The sequence below is a fragment of the Rhinolophus sinicus genome, linkage group LG13 (genome assembly GCF_036562045.2).
Source record: "Rhinolophus sinicus isolate RSC01 linkage group LG13, ASM3656204v1, whole genome shotgun sequence".
NCBI classification, from domain to species: Eukaryota; Metazoa; Chordata; class Mammalia; order Chiroptera; family Rhinolophidae; genus Rhinolophus; species Rhinolophus sinicus.
The window spans coordinates 61,497,698-61,518,351 of record NC_133762.1 but is presented as its reverse complement, the minus strand read 5'-3'; the positions used below and the strand labels follow the sequence as shown (position 1 = coordinate 61,518,351).

Below are 20,654 nucleotides of genomic sequence, written 5' to 3'. Positions count from 1 at the left end.
CATTGCTGGGTCTCATCATTGCGCTCTGCACTCTAGGGTCAGTGTCCCACTCTCTGCCACTTTTTCCCAGCAGCCTGATGTCATCAGAGAGTGTGAGTTGCACGGGGGCGCATCTTCTTTATGGGGGGCATCACAAGGTGGGGCCAGGCTCTGTCTTCTGCTCCGACTCGAGCATGTATGAAGGTGGACAGTAGGTTCAACCCCTCCGTAAACCCACCAGCTTCAGACAGCAGCACACTCCCACCTTGTTTGGTCTCTGTCCACTCCTCCAACTCCTGCTGCTTCTGAAGCACATTCTAGACAACATTTAGTTTCATTTGTCAGTATTTCAATATGTATGTGTATATCTTAGAGATACGGACTTTCAAACAGTGAAAAAAATTCTAATTATTAAAAATTTCAAGCCTAATCCAATTAAAAAATGGGGAGAGCGACTTCCGGAAAAATGGCGGCGTGAGGTGAGCCTCTGTAAAGCTCCCCTGGAATTTACAAAGAATCGAACAACAAAAACTCCACAAAGGACTCCCTGCACAGCACACAGGCAAGACGAAGAGGCCCACTACCGACTGAAATCACCTACAGGTGGGAGATTCGCGCGAGTGGGGGAGGAGGAAAGGGAGAAGTGCACGGAGACGGAGCCGCGCGGGCGCAGCATGCAGACCTCGCTCAGTGCGCCGAGCTCGCTGCTTCCCGGAACTACCGCAGCTGCGGGAGAGGGAAGAACTCGGACTGCTAGGGCTCCGCCAGGGCTCCACAGGGCTGAGGGGACAGCATATAACACGGCTGAACCCAACGCTCACGGCAGAGACCTCGGAGAAAAGACTGAGGGAAAAAGGCTGTAAACGGTGGTTTAAGCCCGCACTGCCGAGCAGAGAACGGAAGCCTTAGGCACTGAGACTAGCCGCCCCCTCCCTCCCCTCCCAGAGCTCGCCCCGCCCCCACCTGCCCGGTGCTAGAAGTGGAACAGTAGCAGTGTGAGATCAAAACAGCAGAAAATTTGCTGTTTTGTGAACTGTGGACCGCAAACACAAATTCACAGCCCAACTAGTTCCAGCAAAGGGGAGAGAGCTGTGGAAGCAGGACCGGCTGTGGTGGTGGTCACCGCCATTGCTCTGGGCCACCTCTCACAACTCACCCCGCCCCTGACCCCACCTATCTGGGCGGATCCCTGCAGGAGTAAACAGAACTGCTGAAACATACGGGCTCTGAATCAGGAGCTGGAAGAGCTTTGGAACATCAAAAGCTCTCCACATACCCACCGGGACCTAGACGAACTTTTAACAGAGGAGAAGCCCGTCTCCCAGGGAATCCCCCCATTGTGAGAGAAGCTAGAGTAGTGCAGAGAAAACATAGCACTAACATGTGGGAGAAGAAAAATAAGTTGCAGTTGGAGAAATAATAAAACATTCTACCAACAAGTACTGGCAAACAAAAGAAAGACCGCTTTCTATCAACCTATTGCAGAAGTCACTCCTGTAGATGTCTAGGAAGAGAAATAGTAAACCAGTAATCGCCATGAATAACCAAGGCAACAAGATAGCTCAGAAAGAAAGTGAAAAATCTCCAGAGAAGGCACTTAAAGATACAGAAATATGTGACTTAAATGACAGAGAATTCAAGATTGCAGTTCTGAAAAAACTCAACGAGATACAAGAAAACACAGATAGGCAGTTAAATGAACTCAGAAACTCAATCAAAGAACAGCATGAGCATTTTACGAAAGAGATTGAAATCTTAAAAAGAACCAAATAGAATTTCTGGAGATTAAGAACTCAATAGAAGAAATTAAGAATGAAATAACCAGCTTAGGTAGTAGAGTTGACCAGATGGAGGAAAGAATCAGTGACATCGAAGATAGAAACCTGGAAATGACACAGATAGAAGAAGAAAGAGACTTGAGACTTAAAAGAAATGAAAGAACTTACAAGAACTTTCTGACTCCATCAGAAAGAGCAATATAAGAATAATGGGCATACCAGAAGGAGAAGAAAGAGAGAAGGAACAGAGAATATATTCAAACAAATTGTCGATGAGAACTTCCCAAATTTGTGGACAGAACTGGACCCTCGAATCCAAGAAGCAAATAGAACACCTAGTTACCTCAATCCCAACAGGCCTTCTCCAAGGCACATTGTATTGAAGCTGTCTAAAATCAACGACAAAGAAAGAATCCTCAAGGCAGCCAGGGAAAAGAAGACGGTAACTTACAAAGGAAAGCCCATTAGATTATCATCAGATTTTTCAGCAGAAACTCTACAAGCCAGGAGGAGTGGAACCAAATATTCAAACTATTGAAAGAGAGAAATCATGAGCCAAGAATAATATATCCAGCAAAGATATCCTTTAGATATGAAGGAGGAACAAAACCTTTCCAGACATACAGAAGCTGAGGGAATTTTCTAATACACGACCTGCACTACAAGAAATACTAAAGGAGGCTATTCGACCACCATCAACAGGGACAATTTGTGGCAACCAAAACTCAAAAAGGGGAGAGTAAAGGCCTGAACCGAATATGGGAATGGAGAAAGTAAGCGTGCTGAAGAAAATGGAATACTCTAAATATCAAACTTTCTTTTACATAAACTTAAGGGTAACCACTCAAAAAAATCCAGAATTGAAATATATACTGAAATAAAAGAAGAAACAGAGGGAAACATCATAGAATACCACCACACAGAAATAATAGACAACAACAAAAGGCAAAGAAACAATGGAGACACAGCCTTACCAGAAAACTAAAGATAGAATGACAGGAAATCCTCACATATCAATAATCACCCTAAATGTAAATGGACTGAACTCACCAATAAAAAGGCACAGAGTAGCAGATTGGATCAAAAAACTAAACCCAACCATATGCTGTCTCCAAGAGACACATCTCAGCTACAAGGACAAGCATAGACTCAAAGTGAAAGGGTGGAAATTGACACTCCAAGCAAATGGTACCCAGAGAAAATCAGGTGTAGCCATAATGATATCAGATGAAACAGACTTCAAGGTGAAAAAGATAACAAGAGACAAAGATGGACATTTCATAATGGTGAAGGGGACTGTACAACAAGAAGAAATAACAGTCATCAATATTTATGCCCCCAATCAGGGAGCACCGAAATACACCAAGCAACTACTAACAGAACTAAAGGGAGACATTTACCAAAACACAATTATACTAGGGGACTTAAACACATCATTGACAGCTATGGATAGATCATCCAAACAGAAAATAAATAACGAAATAGTAGCCCTAAATGACACATGAGATGAAATGGACATAATTGACATTTATAGAGCACTTCATCCTAAAACATCAGACTATACATTCTTTTCTAGTGTACATGGAACATTCTCAAGGATAGACCATATATTGGGACATAAAATCAGTCTCAACAAATTTAAGAAGATTGAAATCATACCATGCATATTCTCTGATCACAAGGCTTTGAAATTGGATATCAACTGTAAAAAAAAACGGAAAAACACAAATACATGGAGATTAAACAACATACTTTTAAAGAAGGACTGGGTCAAAGAAGAAATTAGAGGAGAGATCAAAAGATACATAGAAACAAATGACAATGAAAATACATCCTACCAAAATTTTTGGGATGCAGCGAAAGCAGTTTTAAGAGGGAAATTTATCTCATTACAGGCCTATCTCAAGAAACAAGAAAACTCCCAAATAAATAACCTCATGTTACACCTTAAAGAACTAGAAAAAGAAGAACAAGTAAAACCCAAGGTCAGCAGAAGAAAGGAAATAACAAAAATTAGAGCAGAACTAAATGAAATAGAGAACAAAAAGACAATAGAAAAATTAATGTGACAAAGAGCTGGTTCTTTGAAAAGATTAACAAAATTGACAAACCCTTGGCTAGACTTACTAAGATAAAAGAGAGAAGACACTGATTAACAAAATCAGAAACGTAAAAGGGAAGTTATCACGGACACCACAGAAATACAAAGGATCATCCAAGAATACTATGAAGGACTATATGCCACCAAATTCAACAACCTAGAAGAAATGGACAAGTTCTTAGAAACATATAGCCTTCCAAGGCTGAACCATGAAGAACTGGAAAATCTAAACAGACCGATCACCAGTAACTAAATTGAATCAGTCATCCAAAACCTTCCCAAAAGCAAAAGTCCGGGACCAGATGGCTTCACTAGTGAATTCTACCAAACCTTCAAAGAGGATCTAATACCAATTCTGCACAAACTCTTCCAAAAATTGAAGAAGAGACAGTACTCCCTAACTCATTTTATGAGGCCAACATTACCCTGATACCAAAACCTGGTAAGGACAGCACAAAAAAGAAAACTACAGACCAATATCTCTGATGAATACCGATGCAAAAATCCTAAATAAAATTCTAGCAAATCGAATACAACAATGCATTAAAAAGATTATTCATCACGACCAAGTGGGGTTCATCCTCGGGCACAAGGATGGTTCAACATACGAATCCATCAATGTGATACATCACATAAACAAAATAAAGGACAAAAATCATATGATTATATCAATTGATGCAGAAAAAGCATTTGACAAGATACAACATCCATTTATGATTAAAACACTTAATAAAATGGGTATAGAAGGAAAATACCTTAACATAATAAAGGCCATATATGACAAGCCCTCTGCTAATCTCATAATTAATGGAGAAAAACCTTAAGCCCTTTGCTCTACGTTCAGGAACACGACAGGGATGTCCCCTATCACCTCTGCTTTTCAACATAGTGTTGGAAGTCCTTGCCAGAGCAATCAGGCAAGAGAAAGAAATAAAAGGCATCCAAATTGGGAATGAAGAAGTAAATTATCACTCTTTGCAGATGACATGATGCTATATATAGAAAACCCTAAAGACTCCACCAAAAAGCTATTAGAAACAATCAACAAATACAGTAAAGTTGCCAGATACAAAATCAATGCACAAAAGTCCATTGCCTTCCTATATACTAACAATGAAATATCAGAAAAAGAAATACAAAAAACAATTCCTTTTGCAATTGCAGCAAAAAGAATAAAATACCTAGGAATAAACCTAACCAAGGATGTGAAAGACCTATGTGCTGAAAACTATAAGACTTTTTTGAAAGAAATTTAAGAAGACACAAAGAAATGGAAAGACGTTCCGTGCTCATGGATTGGAAGAATCAACATAGTTAAAATGGCCATATTACCCAAAGCAATATACAGATTCAATGCAATCCCCATCAAAATCCCAATGGCATATTTTAAAGAAATAGAACAAAAAGTCATCAGATTTGTTTGGAACCACAAAAGACCCCGAATAGCCAAAGCAATCTTAAGAAAAAAGAACAATAATGGAGGTATCACACTTCCTGACTTGGCTTGTACTACAGGGCTACAATAATCAAAACAGCATGGTATTGGCAGAAAAAGAGACACATAGACCAATGGAATAGAATTGAGAACCCAGAAATAAAACCACATAAATATGGACAGATAATTTTTGACAAAGAAGCTAAAAACATACAATGGAGCAAAGACAGCCTCTTCAATAAATGGTGCTGGGAGAATTGGATAGCCACGTGCAAAAGAATGAAACTGGACTGCTATTTGTCACCATGTACCAAAGTTAATTCAAAATGGATCAAAGACTTAAGCATAAGACCTGACACAATAAACTGCATAGAAGAAAACATAGGTACTAAACTTATGGACCTTGGGTTCAAAGAGCATTTTATGAACTTGACTCCAAAGGCAATGGAAGTAAAAGCTAAAATAAACGAATGGGACTATATGAAACTTAAAAGCTTCTGCACAGCAAAAGAAACCATTGACAAAATAAAGAGGCCACCAACTGAATGGGAGAAGATTTTTGCAAACAGTGCCTCCGATAAGGGCTAGTATCCAGAATATACAAGGAACTCATGCAACTCAACAACAAAAAACAAACAACCCAATTGAAAATGGGCAGAGGACTTGAAGAGACATTTCTCCAAAGAGGACATACAAATGGCAAATAGACATATGAAAAAATGCTCAACATCACTAATCATCAGAGAAATGCAAATCAAAACCACAATGAGATATCACCTACCCCAGTCAGAATGGCTATCATCAACAAGACATATAGTAACAAATGTTGGAGAGGCTGTGGAGAAAAAGGAACCCTCATACACTGTTGGTGGGAATGCAGACTGGTGCAGCCGTTATGGAAGGCAGTGTGGAGGTTCCTCAAAAATTAAGACTAGAATTGCCATATGACCCAGCAATCCCTCTCCTGGGTATCTACCCAAAAATCTGAAAACATTTAGAGATAAAGACACGTGTGCTCCAATGTTCATTGCAGCTTTGTTTACGGTGGCCAAGACATGGAAACAACCAAAATGTCCTTCGATAGATGAATGGATAAAGAAGTTGTGGTATATATACACAATGGAATACTATTCGGCAGTAAGAAAAGATGATATAGGAACATTTGTGACAACATGGATGGATCTTGAGAGAGTAATGCTGAGCGAAACAAGTCAGACAGAAAAAGCAGAGAACCATGTGATTTCACTGATATGTGGTATATAAACCAAAAACAACAAAAGAACAAGACAAACAAATGAGAAACAGAAACTCATAGACACAGACAATAGTTTAGTGGTTGCCAGAGGGTAAGGGGGGCGAGGGGTGGGGGTGGGAGATGAGGGTAAGGGGGATCGAATATATGGTGATGGAAGGAGAACTAACTCTGGGTGATGAACACACAATGGGATTTATAGATGATGTAATACAGAATTGTACACCTGAAATCTATGTAATTTTACTAACAATTGTCATCCCAATAAATTTAATTAAAAAAAAAAAAAATTTCAAGCCTAGAGAAAAGTCGAAAGAATTGTGGAACATCCATAATGCTATACTTCTGCTGGACCGTTTCTCAGTAAAGCACAGACACTAGAACACTTTACCCCTCAGCACTTCACATGTCCACACAGTGATATTTTCCCCCAAACCACAGTACATACAGACTCTTTTTTTTTTTTCATTTTATTTTATTTATTTATTTATTTATTTATTTATTTATTTATTTATTTATTTATTAAATTAGTTTCAGGTGCACAAGACAAAGCAAAACTTAGACGTTTATCATTTATATCCCTCACACTGTGTGAACCCCCCTCCCCCCATCCACTATCCCTCTGTACGTTCCCAAAACCTCTCACCTTCCCCTTATCCCCACCCCCCCGCCCCTCTAGCAACCCTCTGTTTTTCCTCCATGTTTCCAAAACTGTTTCTGATTAGTTCATTCACTTATTCTTTTCTTTAGATTCCGCATATAAGTGAGATCATATGGTATTTGTCTTTCTCTTTCTGACTTATTTCACTTAACATAATGTTCTCTAGGTCCATCCATGTTGTTGCAAATGGTAAGATTTCTTTCTTCTTTATGGCTGCGTAATACTCCATTGTATAAATGTACCACAGTTTCTTAATCCAGTCATCTACTGATGGGCATTTCGGTTGTTTCCAGGTCTTGGCTATTGTGTATAGTGCTGCAATAAACATAGGAGTGCATAAAGATTTTTGAATTGGAGTTTTGGATTTCTCCGGATAGATACCTAGGAGTGGGATTGCTGGATCATAAGGTAGTTCCATTTTCAGATTTTTGAGATACCTCCAAACTGTTTTCCATAGTGGCTGCACCAATCTGCATTCCCACCAACAGTGCACCCTTTGCTCTGCATCCCTTTGCTCTGCATCCACGCCAGCACTTGTTGTTTGTTGATTTATTGATGATAGCCATCCTGACTGGGGTGAGGTGGTATCTCATTGTGGTTTTTATTTGCATTTCTCTAATGGTTAGTGAGGTTGAACATTTCTTCATATGTCTGTTTGCCATCTGTGTGTCCTTTTTAGAAAAATGTCTCTTCATGTCCTCTGCCCATTTTTTAATTGGGTTGTTTGTTTTTTTGGAGTTGAGTTGAGTGAGTTTTTTATAAATTTGTGATATTAACCCCTTATCAGATATATCATTGGCAAATATCTTTTCCCAATCAGTAGGATCCCTTTTTGTTTTATTGATGGTTTCCTTTGCTGTGAAAAAGCTTTTTAGTTTGATGTAATCCCACATGTTTATTTTTCTCTTACTTCCTCGTAGGGATATATCAGTAAAAATCTTACTCCGGGTAATGTCTGTGAAGTTTCTTCCTATATTTTCTTCTAGGAATTTTATGGTTTCAGATCTTACATTTAAATCTTTAAGCCATTTTGAATTTATTTTTGTATGTGGTGTAAGGAGGTGATCCAGCTTCATCTTTTTGCATGTGTCTGTCCAAGTTTCCCAGCACCATTTATTGAATAGACTGTCTTTACCCCACCGTACATTCTTGCTTCCATTGTCATAGATTAAACGGCCATATAGGGATGGATTTATTTCTGGACTCTCTATTCTGTTCCATTGATCTATGGGTCTACATACAGACTCTTGAACACTACCACACAAGACCATCATCACACCTAGTTATTAAAATCACGTATATTTTGAGCAATTTGTTTGAATCAGGACCCTGGAGATGGCTAGCATAGTTGATTGCTGGCTGTCTCTTAAATCTCTTCATTTGTAGGTCTTCTCCATGTCGCTCTTTTCTGCCCCCCTGCAATTAGTTTTGTTATAGAAATTGGTGTGTGGGGGGGGTGTCTTCCCCAGCGGGCTTTTCCTGACTGCATCCTTCCTGCATGGTCCAGTATGTTCCTTATTTCCCTGTATTTCTTTTAAGTTGGTAGTTAGTTTTAATAGACCTGTTCTTTTTAGCTCTTCATTTCTGAAAACTGACCAGAATTAGGAAACAAGTTTGAAGCTGACAGATTTTTGCACATGGTGAGGTGGCTGTCATGAGATGTGCTCCGTCAGAGCAGAGGGAGAGCAGGTGGGACATCACACCTGGTAGGGTTGCAAGTTCTTCTGCCACAAATCCGTTTGCTAGTCTGTGTGGAGGACACACAGGAATGCCATGGCCTCAGCCCCTCTGGGAAGCCACCCCTCCCTGATGAAAAGGAGTCAGCTCAGTTAGGCATGATCTCAGTGTGTCCAGCAACCAGTAACAGTGCCACTGAATGCAGGTGTGTTCATGCTGGGCTCTCCCTGCCCCTGTCCAGGCTGCTCCTGGTCACCACGTGGCCAAGATGATCATCGAGCTGGTTCACTCCCTCGGTGATGTCGTCAACCATGATCCAATTGTGGGCGACAAGCTCACAGTGAGCTTCCTAGGGAACTACTGAGTGTCCTTGGCTGAAAAAGGTACCTCTGGAGAGACTATGTTAGACTAGAAAGTCTGTCCCTGCCTGGGCGCGATGTGGGTGGTCATTGCTGGTCACGGGTTAATTCTGCCCTGGACACTAGGCTCCCCAGCCAAAGGAGGTCTTCAGTCTAGCATTGAAAGGCTTTCGGGAGCTCTCTATATGTACTTAAGTGCGGAGAACTACTCTCAACCTTGGGTATCCTTTGTCTCTGTACTTTCTTGCTTCTGCCCTGATCTTATTGTCTCTTCCCCTTCATCTCTCCTAGGCTTCTCAGTTTTTCCTTTCTGCTGCTGGACTTGCTCTTGCTGGCAGGACATGCTTCCATGCATCTGCCTTTTCCCTTCCCCTTCCCGATCCCCAGAGGATGCTTCTGCTCATTACCACCTGTTCACTCTCAAGAGCATTCATTGCCTGCTTCTCACCTGGGCCAGCACCAGTTTCTTTTGTCCTTTCCAAGGGCAACTCGGGGCCTGACATCTCGCCCTGCTCTATTGAGAGTTCAGTCTAGGGCCACTCCTCTTTGGGGAGACTTGCCTAGGATGTGTTCCAAGGAGAAGGTTCTAAAGAAGGTCCTGCAGCTAAATGTGCCTTAGAGCATGGCTATCCTGATCTGGCCTCTTCTGGGGATCCTGGCTGGGAAGCATCTGTCCAATCAAACGGTGGAAAGCTGAGCCTGGAATTCTGACACCATGTAGCAGGCCCCTCTGTGGTTCACGCAGACCACTTGCTGTTTCCTGGGCTTGTGTGAGTAAAGATGTGCAAGTTACTGGGCTCTCTCCTGCCAGCTCGGCCCATTATCAGAACCATCCCTGTGGTCCCCATTGCCACGAACCGTGTCTGGTTCAGTTGGTGTGGTTAGTCCTTCACTGAGCTTCTCACACATGGCCATTTGCTGCCTGGAACAGCTCCCTTACTGGTATTTGGGGCAGGCTTTTGGGTTTCTTTAGAACTGACCTTGAAGGTGTCCAGCCTGCGGCCAGTCTGGGTTGGACTCCCACAGCCCCTACATTGTCCCTCCGCTCTTGGACTTGCTGTGGCAATATTTCTGCCATCACATTTGCTGTGTCATGCTGCTAATGGGGAGTGCCTGCATTGGGACTGAGAGACCTATGTCTCTTTATCCTAATACCTAGGCTTGACCTTGGAAAAGGGCTGGGCTCTGGTCTTGTTGGCCTTGAATGCCAGCCATTGGGTTAGGAAAGTATCAGCTCCACAGATGAGCTGAGGATGTGGGAGCAGGGATGCCAAGGCACGTGGAACAGAAAGGCGCAGGGAACCTATGCTTGGGAGAAGCTGCATGGCCATTTGTGTGAACACGAAGAAATTGCCCCCACCAACACACACACACTTTTTTAGTCCTCTGGTTCCCTGAGTCTATATTCCTGTTGAAGTGATCTGGTGAGCCTTATGGGCTGATTGAATAAGAGAAAAGTGGTGTTGGGATGAAGGGGAATGATAAACCAACAGGCCAGGACCAGGGGCACCACCCGGCTTTGTTTGGGTCCTGGTCCCTGGAAGTTTCCAGAACAAAGGTCCTTTGCTACCTGCAAGGCTTCTCCTCAGGAGTCCCCTCGTGGATCCTCTGCCTCAGGCTGCCCTGGATCAAGGAGATCCCTTACAGGTGGGGTGGGCAATGCCTAGCCTCAGCTACCTTCAGGGCTCTGGTTCATCCTGGAGTGAGCACCAGCTGCAGGCCAGGAGGAAGGAGCAGTGTTTGTTGCCTTCCCATGGCTCATGCTGTGAGCGGTTGGTGGCTAACATGGCTTTTTGTGCCCCTCACCCCGCCCCATCCAGTGATTCCCGCTGCTGACCTCTCACAGCAGATCTCCACCGTGGGCACTGAGGCCTCCGGCACAGGCAACATGAAGTTCATGCTCAACGGTGCCCTCACCATCGGTACCATGGATGGTGCCAACGTGGAGATGGCTGAGGAAGCCAGAGCTAAGAACCTCTTCATTTTTGGTCTGCGGGTAGAAGACATTGAGGCCCTGGACCAGAAGGAGTGTGTGTCTCCTCCTATGCCATCAAGGACATGGCAGCATCCTGGGCACTGCCCAGAGCCCTGTGGAGAGCCTCAAAGGGCTCTCTGGCCAGGCCTCTGCTTGCCAAGGGGAACCCCTGCCCAGAGAGTGAGGTGTGGCTGCCGGCACACTGGCCTTGTCTGCTCACTTCCAGAGCACCAAGCATGCTGTCCAAGGAGACCAGTTTGGGCAGGAGCTGGCTGCTCTATGCTTCTTCTCCATGGCCCAGTCTGAGGGGTCCAGACCAAGTGTTTTCAAAAGGGTGGAAGGCCCTGGTCTCTGTCTGGGGACCCCTTGCGGACAGGGCTCTGATCACTCTTGACCTATTTGGGGATTTGAGGCTGATCCACTGCCGAGATTTCCTGCCCTAATTTTGTAAATTAACCCTTTTGTCTAGGAATAGTTTTAGATTTATAGAAAAGTTGCAAAGACAGTACAGAGAGTTCCAATTTCACCTGTTGCTTACATCTTGCTAATTAGTGTGGAATATTGTCAAAATTAATTAACCAATAGTATTATGTTATTTATTAAAGTCCATACATTTTTTCCCCTTTTCCCCTTTCTTCCACCTCCCCCCCACACTCTGGTTTAAGCCTTTGTTTCTCAGTCTAGTTGTGTCGCACACAGCTCCCTGGCCCATGCTGGTATTATGAGCCTTGCACTCCATTGCCAGGGTTGCTAGTCGTTGGTCGGCAGCTCACGGCAGCTTTCGCCAGCTGCTGGCTGCTCACGATGGCTGCCTGCCACTCACGCTGGCCACTGGCCGCTCATGGCAGCCCAGCTCCAGGGAGAGCTGTTGTTCACACTCTTAGCTGTACAGGGCGCAGCTCACTGGCCCATGTGGGAATCAAACTGGCGACCTGGCGTTAGGAGCAGGGTACTCTAACCACCTGAGCCACCGGGTGGGCCTTAAAGTCAATACTTTATTTGCCATGAATGTCTTGTCATTTTCTGTCCCAGGATCCCATCTTCTCTGGTCTGACAGTTGCTTAGCCTTTCCTCGTTTTTCATGGCCTTGGACACTCTTGAGAAGCCCTTGGCCTAATTCTGAACAATAATTAAAAAGAAAAGACAGTGTTGCCTAATTGCCTAAAAGCTCTCTGGGGAGTTGGTGAGGCCTCAGGCGCCAGCTAGGTAAAAACCTAAATGTCACCTTAAAAGTCAGAACTGCATCCTTACTTATCAGCCTAAGAACACACACACAATGTCCCATTTCAGACCCCCTCATTTGGGCTCTTTCTGCCCCATCCCCATGTCCTGGGATGTACATATCTGCCAAATGTCCTCTTTTCCCAGACTTCCTGATGGCCACAGGCCTGTTGGGTCCTGGAGGGTGCGGACGGGGGCGGGAGGGTGGAGGGTAGAGGTAGGGGATTTGGGGATAGGGGCGGAAGGGACAGGGGAAGGGGGTTGGGGGCAGAGGTGGGAGGGGGAAGAGGTTGGGGGCAGGGTGGGGATGCACAGCACTGCAAGTTCTTGAGCAGCTCTCTCCTGTGGGAATATTATGGAGCCATGTATGCTATTGTACATCTCAGGGACCACAGTTCTGTAAACAGTAAAAGGAGCAGGTGGGGTTGATTTTGTGCTCATAGCACCTCACAACCTCTCCAGATCCCAGCAGTCCACATGGCCAGTGGCTGCCTTGCCAGACCTCACAGGCCTGGAGCCTGGGGCAGTGCCGGGCCAGCGGTGTGCCCACCGCCTGCCCTGAGGCTCCTGCCTTGAGACACTGGGCTGGCAGCTGACTTGACCCACCTCCCCACAGGTACAATGCCCAAGAGTACCGTGACTGTCTGCCCGAGCTGAGGCAGGCTGTGGACCAGGTCAGCAGTGGCTTCTTCTCTCCCAAGGAGCCAGACGCTTCAAGGACATTGTCAACATGCTGCTGAACCAGGACAGGTGGGACTGGTCTCCCCTTGGTCCCTACATCCCTCCCCACCAACAGCTCAGACAGACGGGGCTCCCTGGTGGGCTGAAAATTGCATAATGTTGGCCTTGGTGAGACTTGTTCCTACCCTCCCCCAACTGTAGCCCATGGGCAGATCCTCAGACCACCCATCTGGAGAAGTTTCATTACACCCAGTACTGGAGCTTGAAATGGCCTCTGGCGGTGCTTGGCATGCTGTGGGGGACTCTAGTGGTGGGAATTGCCAGCTGCATGGTCCAGCTTCAGGCTCCCAGCACCAGCTGACCATCTGGATGGGTGTGACAAGTAGGAAGTGGTGTCACAAGGAGCTGATTGGAGGTGATTCCTGTGCCTTCTCTTGTACAGCAGTAGAGGGAGTGTGGGCAGGATGCTCCAGAAACCTCTGGGAGGCAGGCAGGGCAGGGTTGGGCATAACCCTGCAGTAAATGTGGGTCCATGGTGACACAAAGTGGTTAAAATGAAGTTAACTTGTGACATAAATTGCAGTGTAGTTAGTGTTTTATTACAATGCAATAGACACATGGTTATAACTCACCTTCAATTACAGACTTACTAACTTGGGACAGGTTGGCAGCACCATTTGCCACTGTGATAATTCTTTGCTCTACCCTGTTGGTACAAGTTGAGTCTGGCGAATGCTGAGAATTGATCCCTATTCCACTTTCCGTTGCTTTTGGGTTAGTTTTGTTTCTTTTTGATGAATGCTGTCAGCTGGCTTCAGCCAGACCAGATAGTAACCACACCGGTACTAGGGCTAGGAATTTGGCCCTGGCTGAGGTTTGTAATCAAGGAAAGAATTTTAATGATTTTATGAATCGTGTATCTCACTCAATTGTAAACAAAAATGCATTTCTGTATTCATAAATCTTGTTATTGTTGTTTTTTTGTTTGTTTGTTTGTTTTGTCCCGAGCATCCTTTTCCTATATAACCAGTTCTTGGCCCAGTTAGAACTGAGAACAGATGGCCACATAGAACTTGTTGCCATCTGTGCCCCTTTACCTTGGAGGTAACAGGCAGGAAGCCTCTCAGCTGTGCAGCCCTAACCCATGTGCACAAAGAGGGTGTATTATAATTACCAATTTCTATAAAGGAACAGGTAAAAATAAAACTTTTTGAGAATAGTGTCCCCAGACAGAAGTGTTGCTCACAGACGGGCTCCGTCACTCCAGAGCGTGAGGATGCAGATGGCAGCCAGGTAGCTGGTTTCCTGATCTCCTATCTACTGTTTCAGGTTCAAAGTGTTTGCGGATTATGAAGCATACGTGGCATGTCAGGCCCAGGTGGACCAGCTGTACCAGGTAAGGTTCTTGGGCCCCAGAGTTTGTGGGGGCAGTCGTGGTGGGGGAGCAGAGGGGCACATCTACATCCTGCTGTCTTGGGCTACTCCTGGGAGGTAACAGGTCAGCTTGTGGCCCAGAGCAGGCTGGCTGGGGATTCGGCAAACTGAGTCACATCCTGGGTTCAGGCTGTCCTGCACCCGGTGCTTCTTTGTCATCTTCTACTCAGGGGCTGTCTTAGCTGTCCCTCTGCTCTTGACTGCCATGCTGCTTTTTGTGCCTCCTTGGAGCCAGGCTGCTATCCATCTGGCATCAGTTTCCCCAGCAGGGGGGGTGGAGAAGGGCCTCAGCCTGCAGTCTGACCACCCCATGTTGGTGTGATCAGGGTGGGAAGGGGAGCAGGTGCAGAGTCTGACCCAAGAGGGACAGGCCTGGTGGGAAGTGCATACAGAAAGCGTGTCTAAAGTGAGAATGTGAATGATATCTTGGAGACATAAAGCCTTTGATATTTAGTAGAGTGAAGTATTTGTAGCTGTCAGAAGTGTTTCTAAGGCAGGGGTGCTAGAGCCAGCTCTCTACTTGGTGGTATAGGAAGCAGGACCAGGAGAAAACTCAAATGCCAGGTTTCTGTGTGGCGCATGTGCTTGGCTGCACATGGCAGCCCCATGAGACTGGTGTCCCCACCTTGGAGTTCACATGGGATCCCAAGGGAAGACCCAAGTCCTAATCTGGGGGAGGTGAAGGAGGGTATCCGTTGGTGCCTACTTCCCTCCCTTTTCTGGGTGTCCCACCGGTGTACCCCATGGAAGATGGCAGTGGGAGGGGACACTGGCAATGGTGGTGTGACTGCGAAGAATTTTGGCTTAGATGGTTTATTTCCCCAAACTAATTAAACAGGTTCTTGGACAAAGCCTGAGGGGTTTATGCATCTGATTTGTTGCCAGTCTTGGCCCCCTGCTTAGGAAGTTGTTGTCACTGCCTGCACTTGGGAAACAGCTCCTGATGTTCCTGCCTTCGAAAGAACAGGATGGGGCCTGGAAAAGGAGTGATGGGTGGGGATCTGGGTGGAAACTTTGCTTCCCTTAAACTGGGCCTAAAGGAGTGGCCCTTTTGTGGAGGCCCCTCCAGGTGTGGCTGTAGTCTGAGGGCAGCTGCCGGGCTCTGGTAGGCCCTGGGTGGAAGGAGACCGCTTTACCACTTCTCCCTGGGAATTGGATCCGCCTGGTGGCATATACTCACCTGGTAGCGTTTCTGTCTTTGTTGTGTGGCCTGTGCCCTAGCAAGATGTGGAGCATTTCAAGGGCCAGGACCTACTCAGACTCCTGGCCCCTTCTATGTAGTCATTTGGTAGCTTTTCTGGTTCTTCGGGCCCATTTTCAATGAGCTATGATTGCCATTTTCTCCTCTTCCATCAGGCTGCCCAGAGCGAGGGCTAAGAGCTCATCTGGGAACATCCTAAAATTCTGGAACTGTGAATTCTCTTGTGCCTGAGATTACTCAGCATCTTCTCTTTGCAGAACCCCAAAGAATGGACCAAGAAGGTAATCAGGAACATTGCCTGCTCCGGCAAGTTCTCCAGTGACAGGACCATCATGGAGTATGCCTGAGACATCTGGGGTGTGGAGCCCTCTGACCTGCAGATCCCGCCCCCCAACTGCCCCAGGGACTAGGTGCTAGTGCAGTGGGGACCAATGGGATTTTGGTTTTTTGTTGACTGCACCTCATGCTGGTTTCCAGGCACTTTGCCAGCAGCCAGTGGTCCCTGATTTTCTCAATGCTGTATTTCAGGGAGGGTTGTGGGGATCATGGTGGTGGCTTGGGATTTGGTGGGGGGGTGTTGGGGGATGGACAAAAAGGAAAGGGGCTAAGAGTGAGGTGCTGCCTGGTTTCTGGCAAGAAAGCAGAGCTCATAGCACTGACCATCCAGAACCCATAGCTTCAGCCCACCGGCCCCTTTGACTCGTCCGCCCCACAGCGGTGGGGAAGGTGGAGCCACCTGCTGGGCTCCTTGGAAACCTTACACACACCTAGCTGTGAGCTTGTTTTGTTTTCAGCTTCTGGAGTCTGGGCAAGTGGCTGTGGCAAAGCCTGGGGAAGTGTGTTCTGTAGCACCTGAGCCGGCTGGTAAGGCTGGCTGATTGCAAAGTTAGCTTGTCTTTGAATTTCACAAGGAAATTAAACTAGCTGAAGCCTTTTTCTTGTTTTAGCAACTAAAAATTGTACTGAAGTTTTGTGTCAGGGGAAGCAATTCTAAGATGTTTTCGCCCCACCATGGGGTTCTGGGGTAGGGTCACTGCCTCTGCTGAGGAGGCTGAATGCCTAGCCGCTGCTGCAGATCTGCACCCTCCCTGCGCCCCTGCCCTGTCCTGGAGAGTGCATTTCTGTTCTTACACAAGGCTGGCTTCCTTCCTCCCTCCTTTCCCACTAGTGTGACAACTGGCTCTGGAAAAGGACCGAGTGGGCCCAGAGGGCAGCCCACTTTCCACTCTGCCCACACAGCAGGCTAGTGCCAGGAAGGGCAGGTGAAACCCTCCGCTGCCCAAAGAAGAGCTGAGATTAGGTAGCACCCTACACCATAGGGTGTTGGTGATGTGGAATAGAATCGCCCTCCCAGAGGCTCTGCCTCCTTGCCTGCTGGGTCTGGGCATCACAGACTCTGCCCTCACCCCATGTCCTGAGTGCTTGCAGAACCAGGCCGCGGAAGACTTACTCAAGTGCACACTTCATCAGAGCTGTTGGGGTCTATGGTTGCACCCCCCAACACCCTCCACTGCCCCGTCCTTTAGGCTTATATCACCATCACTGTGCCACGTGCTGTTCTTGCCTCATGTGTGAGAAAACTGATTAAACCTTCCTGCCCATGCTCGGTTGTCCTGGCCTCTGTGTTTCACACTGCGCTGCCCAGACAGGCTTCTGTCCCTCACTGGTAACGAGGAACTGGGCTAAATTACGGCCCATCGTTCAGAGATTGAGGCAAGTTCTCTTATCCCAGCTGCTGTGGTACTTAGAGCTGTGGGTGCCAGCTCTTCAGAGAATTGTGAAATCCAGCCACTTGGTAAATTGTCCTCTGGGCGTTGGCATTTTTGCTATGAATTGTATTGGTTCCTATTTGCACCTGTATTCTGCCACCCACTCCTGGCTGTAGGAGGTAGAATGCCCTAGGGACCAAAATATTTCCACCAAAATTGTATAGCTGCAAGTTGAATAAAAAAACAGGAGGGACATGAACTTGGGGCTGAGTGTTACCCAAAGACTGTGAGAACTGTGGGAACTTGGAGCACAGTGAACCCTTGCAGGGGCTAGTGTCAGGCTCTCCTGCCTCTCCCCCCACCCCCTCCCACCCCCAAGATGTGTCCTGGGAATATACACTCCCTGTCCCCATCCTGTGGCTCCCAGGATGCATGCCTGTAACTGCAGTTTTCCGCTATGCACATCACCATCTCTTCGATTTTTTTTTTTTTTTAAGGACTAGTCTTGACCCACATTTTAAGTAGTTGCTTGTATCAAGGTAATGGGCCAAGAAGCCACTAGGTAGGGCCTTTGGACCTGCTTAACTGACAGATGGCCCAGTGGCTGCCCACTCACTGCTCCTTTTCCGTCTCCTCATCTTCAGTTGGCCTGTCAGGCACCTATAAAACACTAACAGCTTGTATTTTTACTTTATATCCTGCTTCATTCTCCCCAGAAAGGATCTGAGTCAGCTCACAGACAAAAGTTAAAAAACAAAACAAGATGAAGACTTGAGCCCAGGCAGAATTGGCAGGTCACACCCACTTCCTTGGCTGAGATGGGCTGGGAACTTGACATGAGCCTCGGAGCCTTGGTGACAAAGCCAGAAGAGCATGGCAGTCTCATGAAGGTGTTTTTGTGGTTCTCTAAGAGCCTTTGATGCAGAGCATGGGCCAGACCTGGGTGTCCCAGCTCTGAGATACATGCAGCCTGGGACGGTGGTGTCTTACAGGCCATACCCATACCTGAAACACACTGACCTCAGGAGAAGAGTCTGTACACGTTTCAACCCTAGTTTAACAAAGACATGTGTTTCCCAGATGTAAGAATCGCTATAGGCAGGTCTAAGGTGCCTCAGAGAGGAGGTGTAACCCACTTCGGCCTCTGGGCCCCAGGCCAGCCCCATCTGCTAACACTGACCATAAGGCCTTGGGGAACAGGCAGGCAGGTAAATGAGCCCCTCCTTACACCTAGAGAAGTTCTGAGCAGCTGAAACTGGTAAGTTCTATATAGCCTTAAGACTTAGAGGAGGGTCAGCAATCAAGAAAGGCTGTGTCCCAGGTAGGCTTACATCCTTCAAGCTTGTACCTGCACAGCAGGGACAGGAAAGCCCCCTGTGGGGCCAGTTCAAGCCCCACATTCTTAGCCACAGTTCTCTGAGAGGTTACTTAGCTAGGATGTAAGACTCTATCTACCCTATCACCAGTGACGGGAGGGGAGAAATGGGATCACTAGTGGGTCCTGGGTTGCAAGTGAGTGGGAACAGCAGAACTACAGGGGAGGCTGGTTTGACAAAGAGCCAAACAACATGAGCCACCACCAGTGAGTGAATGAGGCAATGCTCATGGGTCAGAACTTGAGTCCCCGCACTCCCGTGGCCTGTCCTTCAGGAGTAGTCAGGGCTTGTGGTGAAACCCCAGTGCCTGTCTACTGATACAGCCACATCCAATGAGCTTGCTTAGCATGAGGTTGAAAGGGTCACCTAGACAGGCCAGTATTTTAGGAAAATGCCACCTGCCACATCTGGAAAAGGACCCTCACTGGAAGAAGGGAGGAAAGAAAGGCCCTCTTCCTCAGCCTTACAGTCACCCCTCCACACACGTGGCCAGGCTGAGACTGACTGGCTGTGGGCGGGGCTTGGGTGGGGCCAGAGGCAGCACTGAGGAGGCGACAGACCACCAGGATTTTATTAAATAAATGTTCAGTCGAAGACCAGATTAGGCAAACGGGTGGAAAGTGGAGGAAGTGTAGATCACCAGCTCCTCTACCACTGTGAGCAGCAGGGCCTGCCCAGGGAGGCAGGGATGCCAGGAAGGCAAGTGGGGTGCACAGCGCAGGAGGGCATGATGGAACCATCAGAGTCTATTTATGTGCTGGGGAGGGACAGGAGAACCCAAGTCTCCCCACATTCCTGTGGGTGGTGTTGGAAAGCTCAGTGTGGTCCGAAACTTCACACCTCTTCGTTCTCCATGCCCAGCTCAGTAAGTGTGGGATTGACCTGCCAGTAGGTGGCTTGCTATGTCACTGTCTTTCCAACAAGAGCTCAGGTTGAGTGGCAGCAAGAGGGAGAGAGGGCCACATGCCTGCCACTTGCATTTTCCACAAAGATCTATGCTCCTGGCCACCGGTCTGGCGGGGCCTCCTCCGCCTGCACTAGCTAGCATCCAAGTCCACTCTCCAGGTGCATCTCAGATGCTGGCACCCAGGCTCCAGGGTGCTGGGCTGGCCAGAGGAACGGGGAGGAGGGCAGGGATCTTCATGCTCCTTCAGGCAGTGGGCTCAGTGCTGGTGCTCGGGTTCCGACTTCCCCAGGAATTCCCTAGAACAGAGGACAATCATCAGCCAAATCCGAGCCCAAACCAGAGACCCTGTCTTGCGTACTCCTCACACAGCCCATCTAAGGAGGACAAGGAGCCTGGAGTACCACATGCCCACTCAGAAAGCCATCAGTGAGTTAAACAAGGAGGGCACCAATAGCACACAGTCAAATCCTGACACGCAGAAAGAAAGACCAGGTTTCGGGCTACTCTTCTTTATTCTGAACTTCAGAGCTATATTCTGGCCTAAGCTTTCTGTAGCGTACTCCATTTACGATGGGGAACTATAACCCCTGAGCATGCCCATACTCTCTCAGCTCACTGTTCCCTCTCAGCAACCCAGCTCCACGTGGCAAGGAATGGCAAACTGCTAAAGAAACGTAGCTTTGCCTCCAAAACTTTCAAGGCAGCCAGAGGAGAGCTGAGTGTGAACTAGAATTACACACAGGATGAAACTTGCCGAGGGCCAATTCGAGCACTCCAGGCTCAGCAGACCCAGGAAGTGGAACTCACAGCCAGGAGCACACCAACCACTAGAAGCAGCTGGAGGCAAACAGGCTTCTGAGGAGCTGGCCCAAGCCAGAGTGCCTGTGGGCCGTGTGCACAGGGCAGAA

General features: G+C 46.9%; 2 protein-coding genes across 3 annotated transcripts in view; one reads left to right on the top strand and one right to left on the bottom strand.

Moving 5' to 3' along the window:
* The window catches only part of PYGB (glycogen phosphorylase B), a 52,748-nt gene extending 35,391 nt beyond the window's left edge, over positions 1 to 17,357 (top strand). Inside the window, 6 exon segments of the mRNA XM_074317351.1 lie at positions 9,125 to 9,266; positions 11,063 to 11,270; positions 13,055 to 13,146; positions 13,149 to 13,188; positions 14,449 to 14,515; positions 16,012 to 17,357. Coding sequence (XP_074173452.1) covers positions 9,125 to 9,266; positions 11,063 to 11,270; positions 13,055 to 13,146; positions 13,149 to 13,188; positions 14,449 to 14,515; positions 16,012 to 16,164 — 702 coding nt within the window. The 3' untranslated portion in view covers positions 16,165 to 17,357.
* Positions 17,358 to 19,392: 2,035 nt separating this feature from the next.
* The window catches only part of ABHD12 (abhydrolase domain containing 12, lysophospholipase), a 73,171-nt gene continuing 71,909 nt past the window's right edge, over positions 19,393 to 20,654 (bottom strand). For both annotated transcript variants that reach the window (XM_019719269.2, XM_074318286.1), the window contains one exon: positions 19,393 to 20,042. In XM_019719269.2, the coding sequence (XP_019574828.1) occupies positions 20,003 to 20,042 (40 nt within the window). In that variant the 3' untranslated portion in view covers positions 19,393 to 20,002. The remainder of the gene's footprint in view (positions 20,043 to 20,654) is intronic.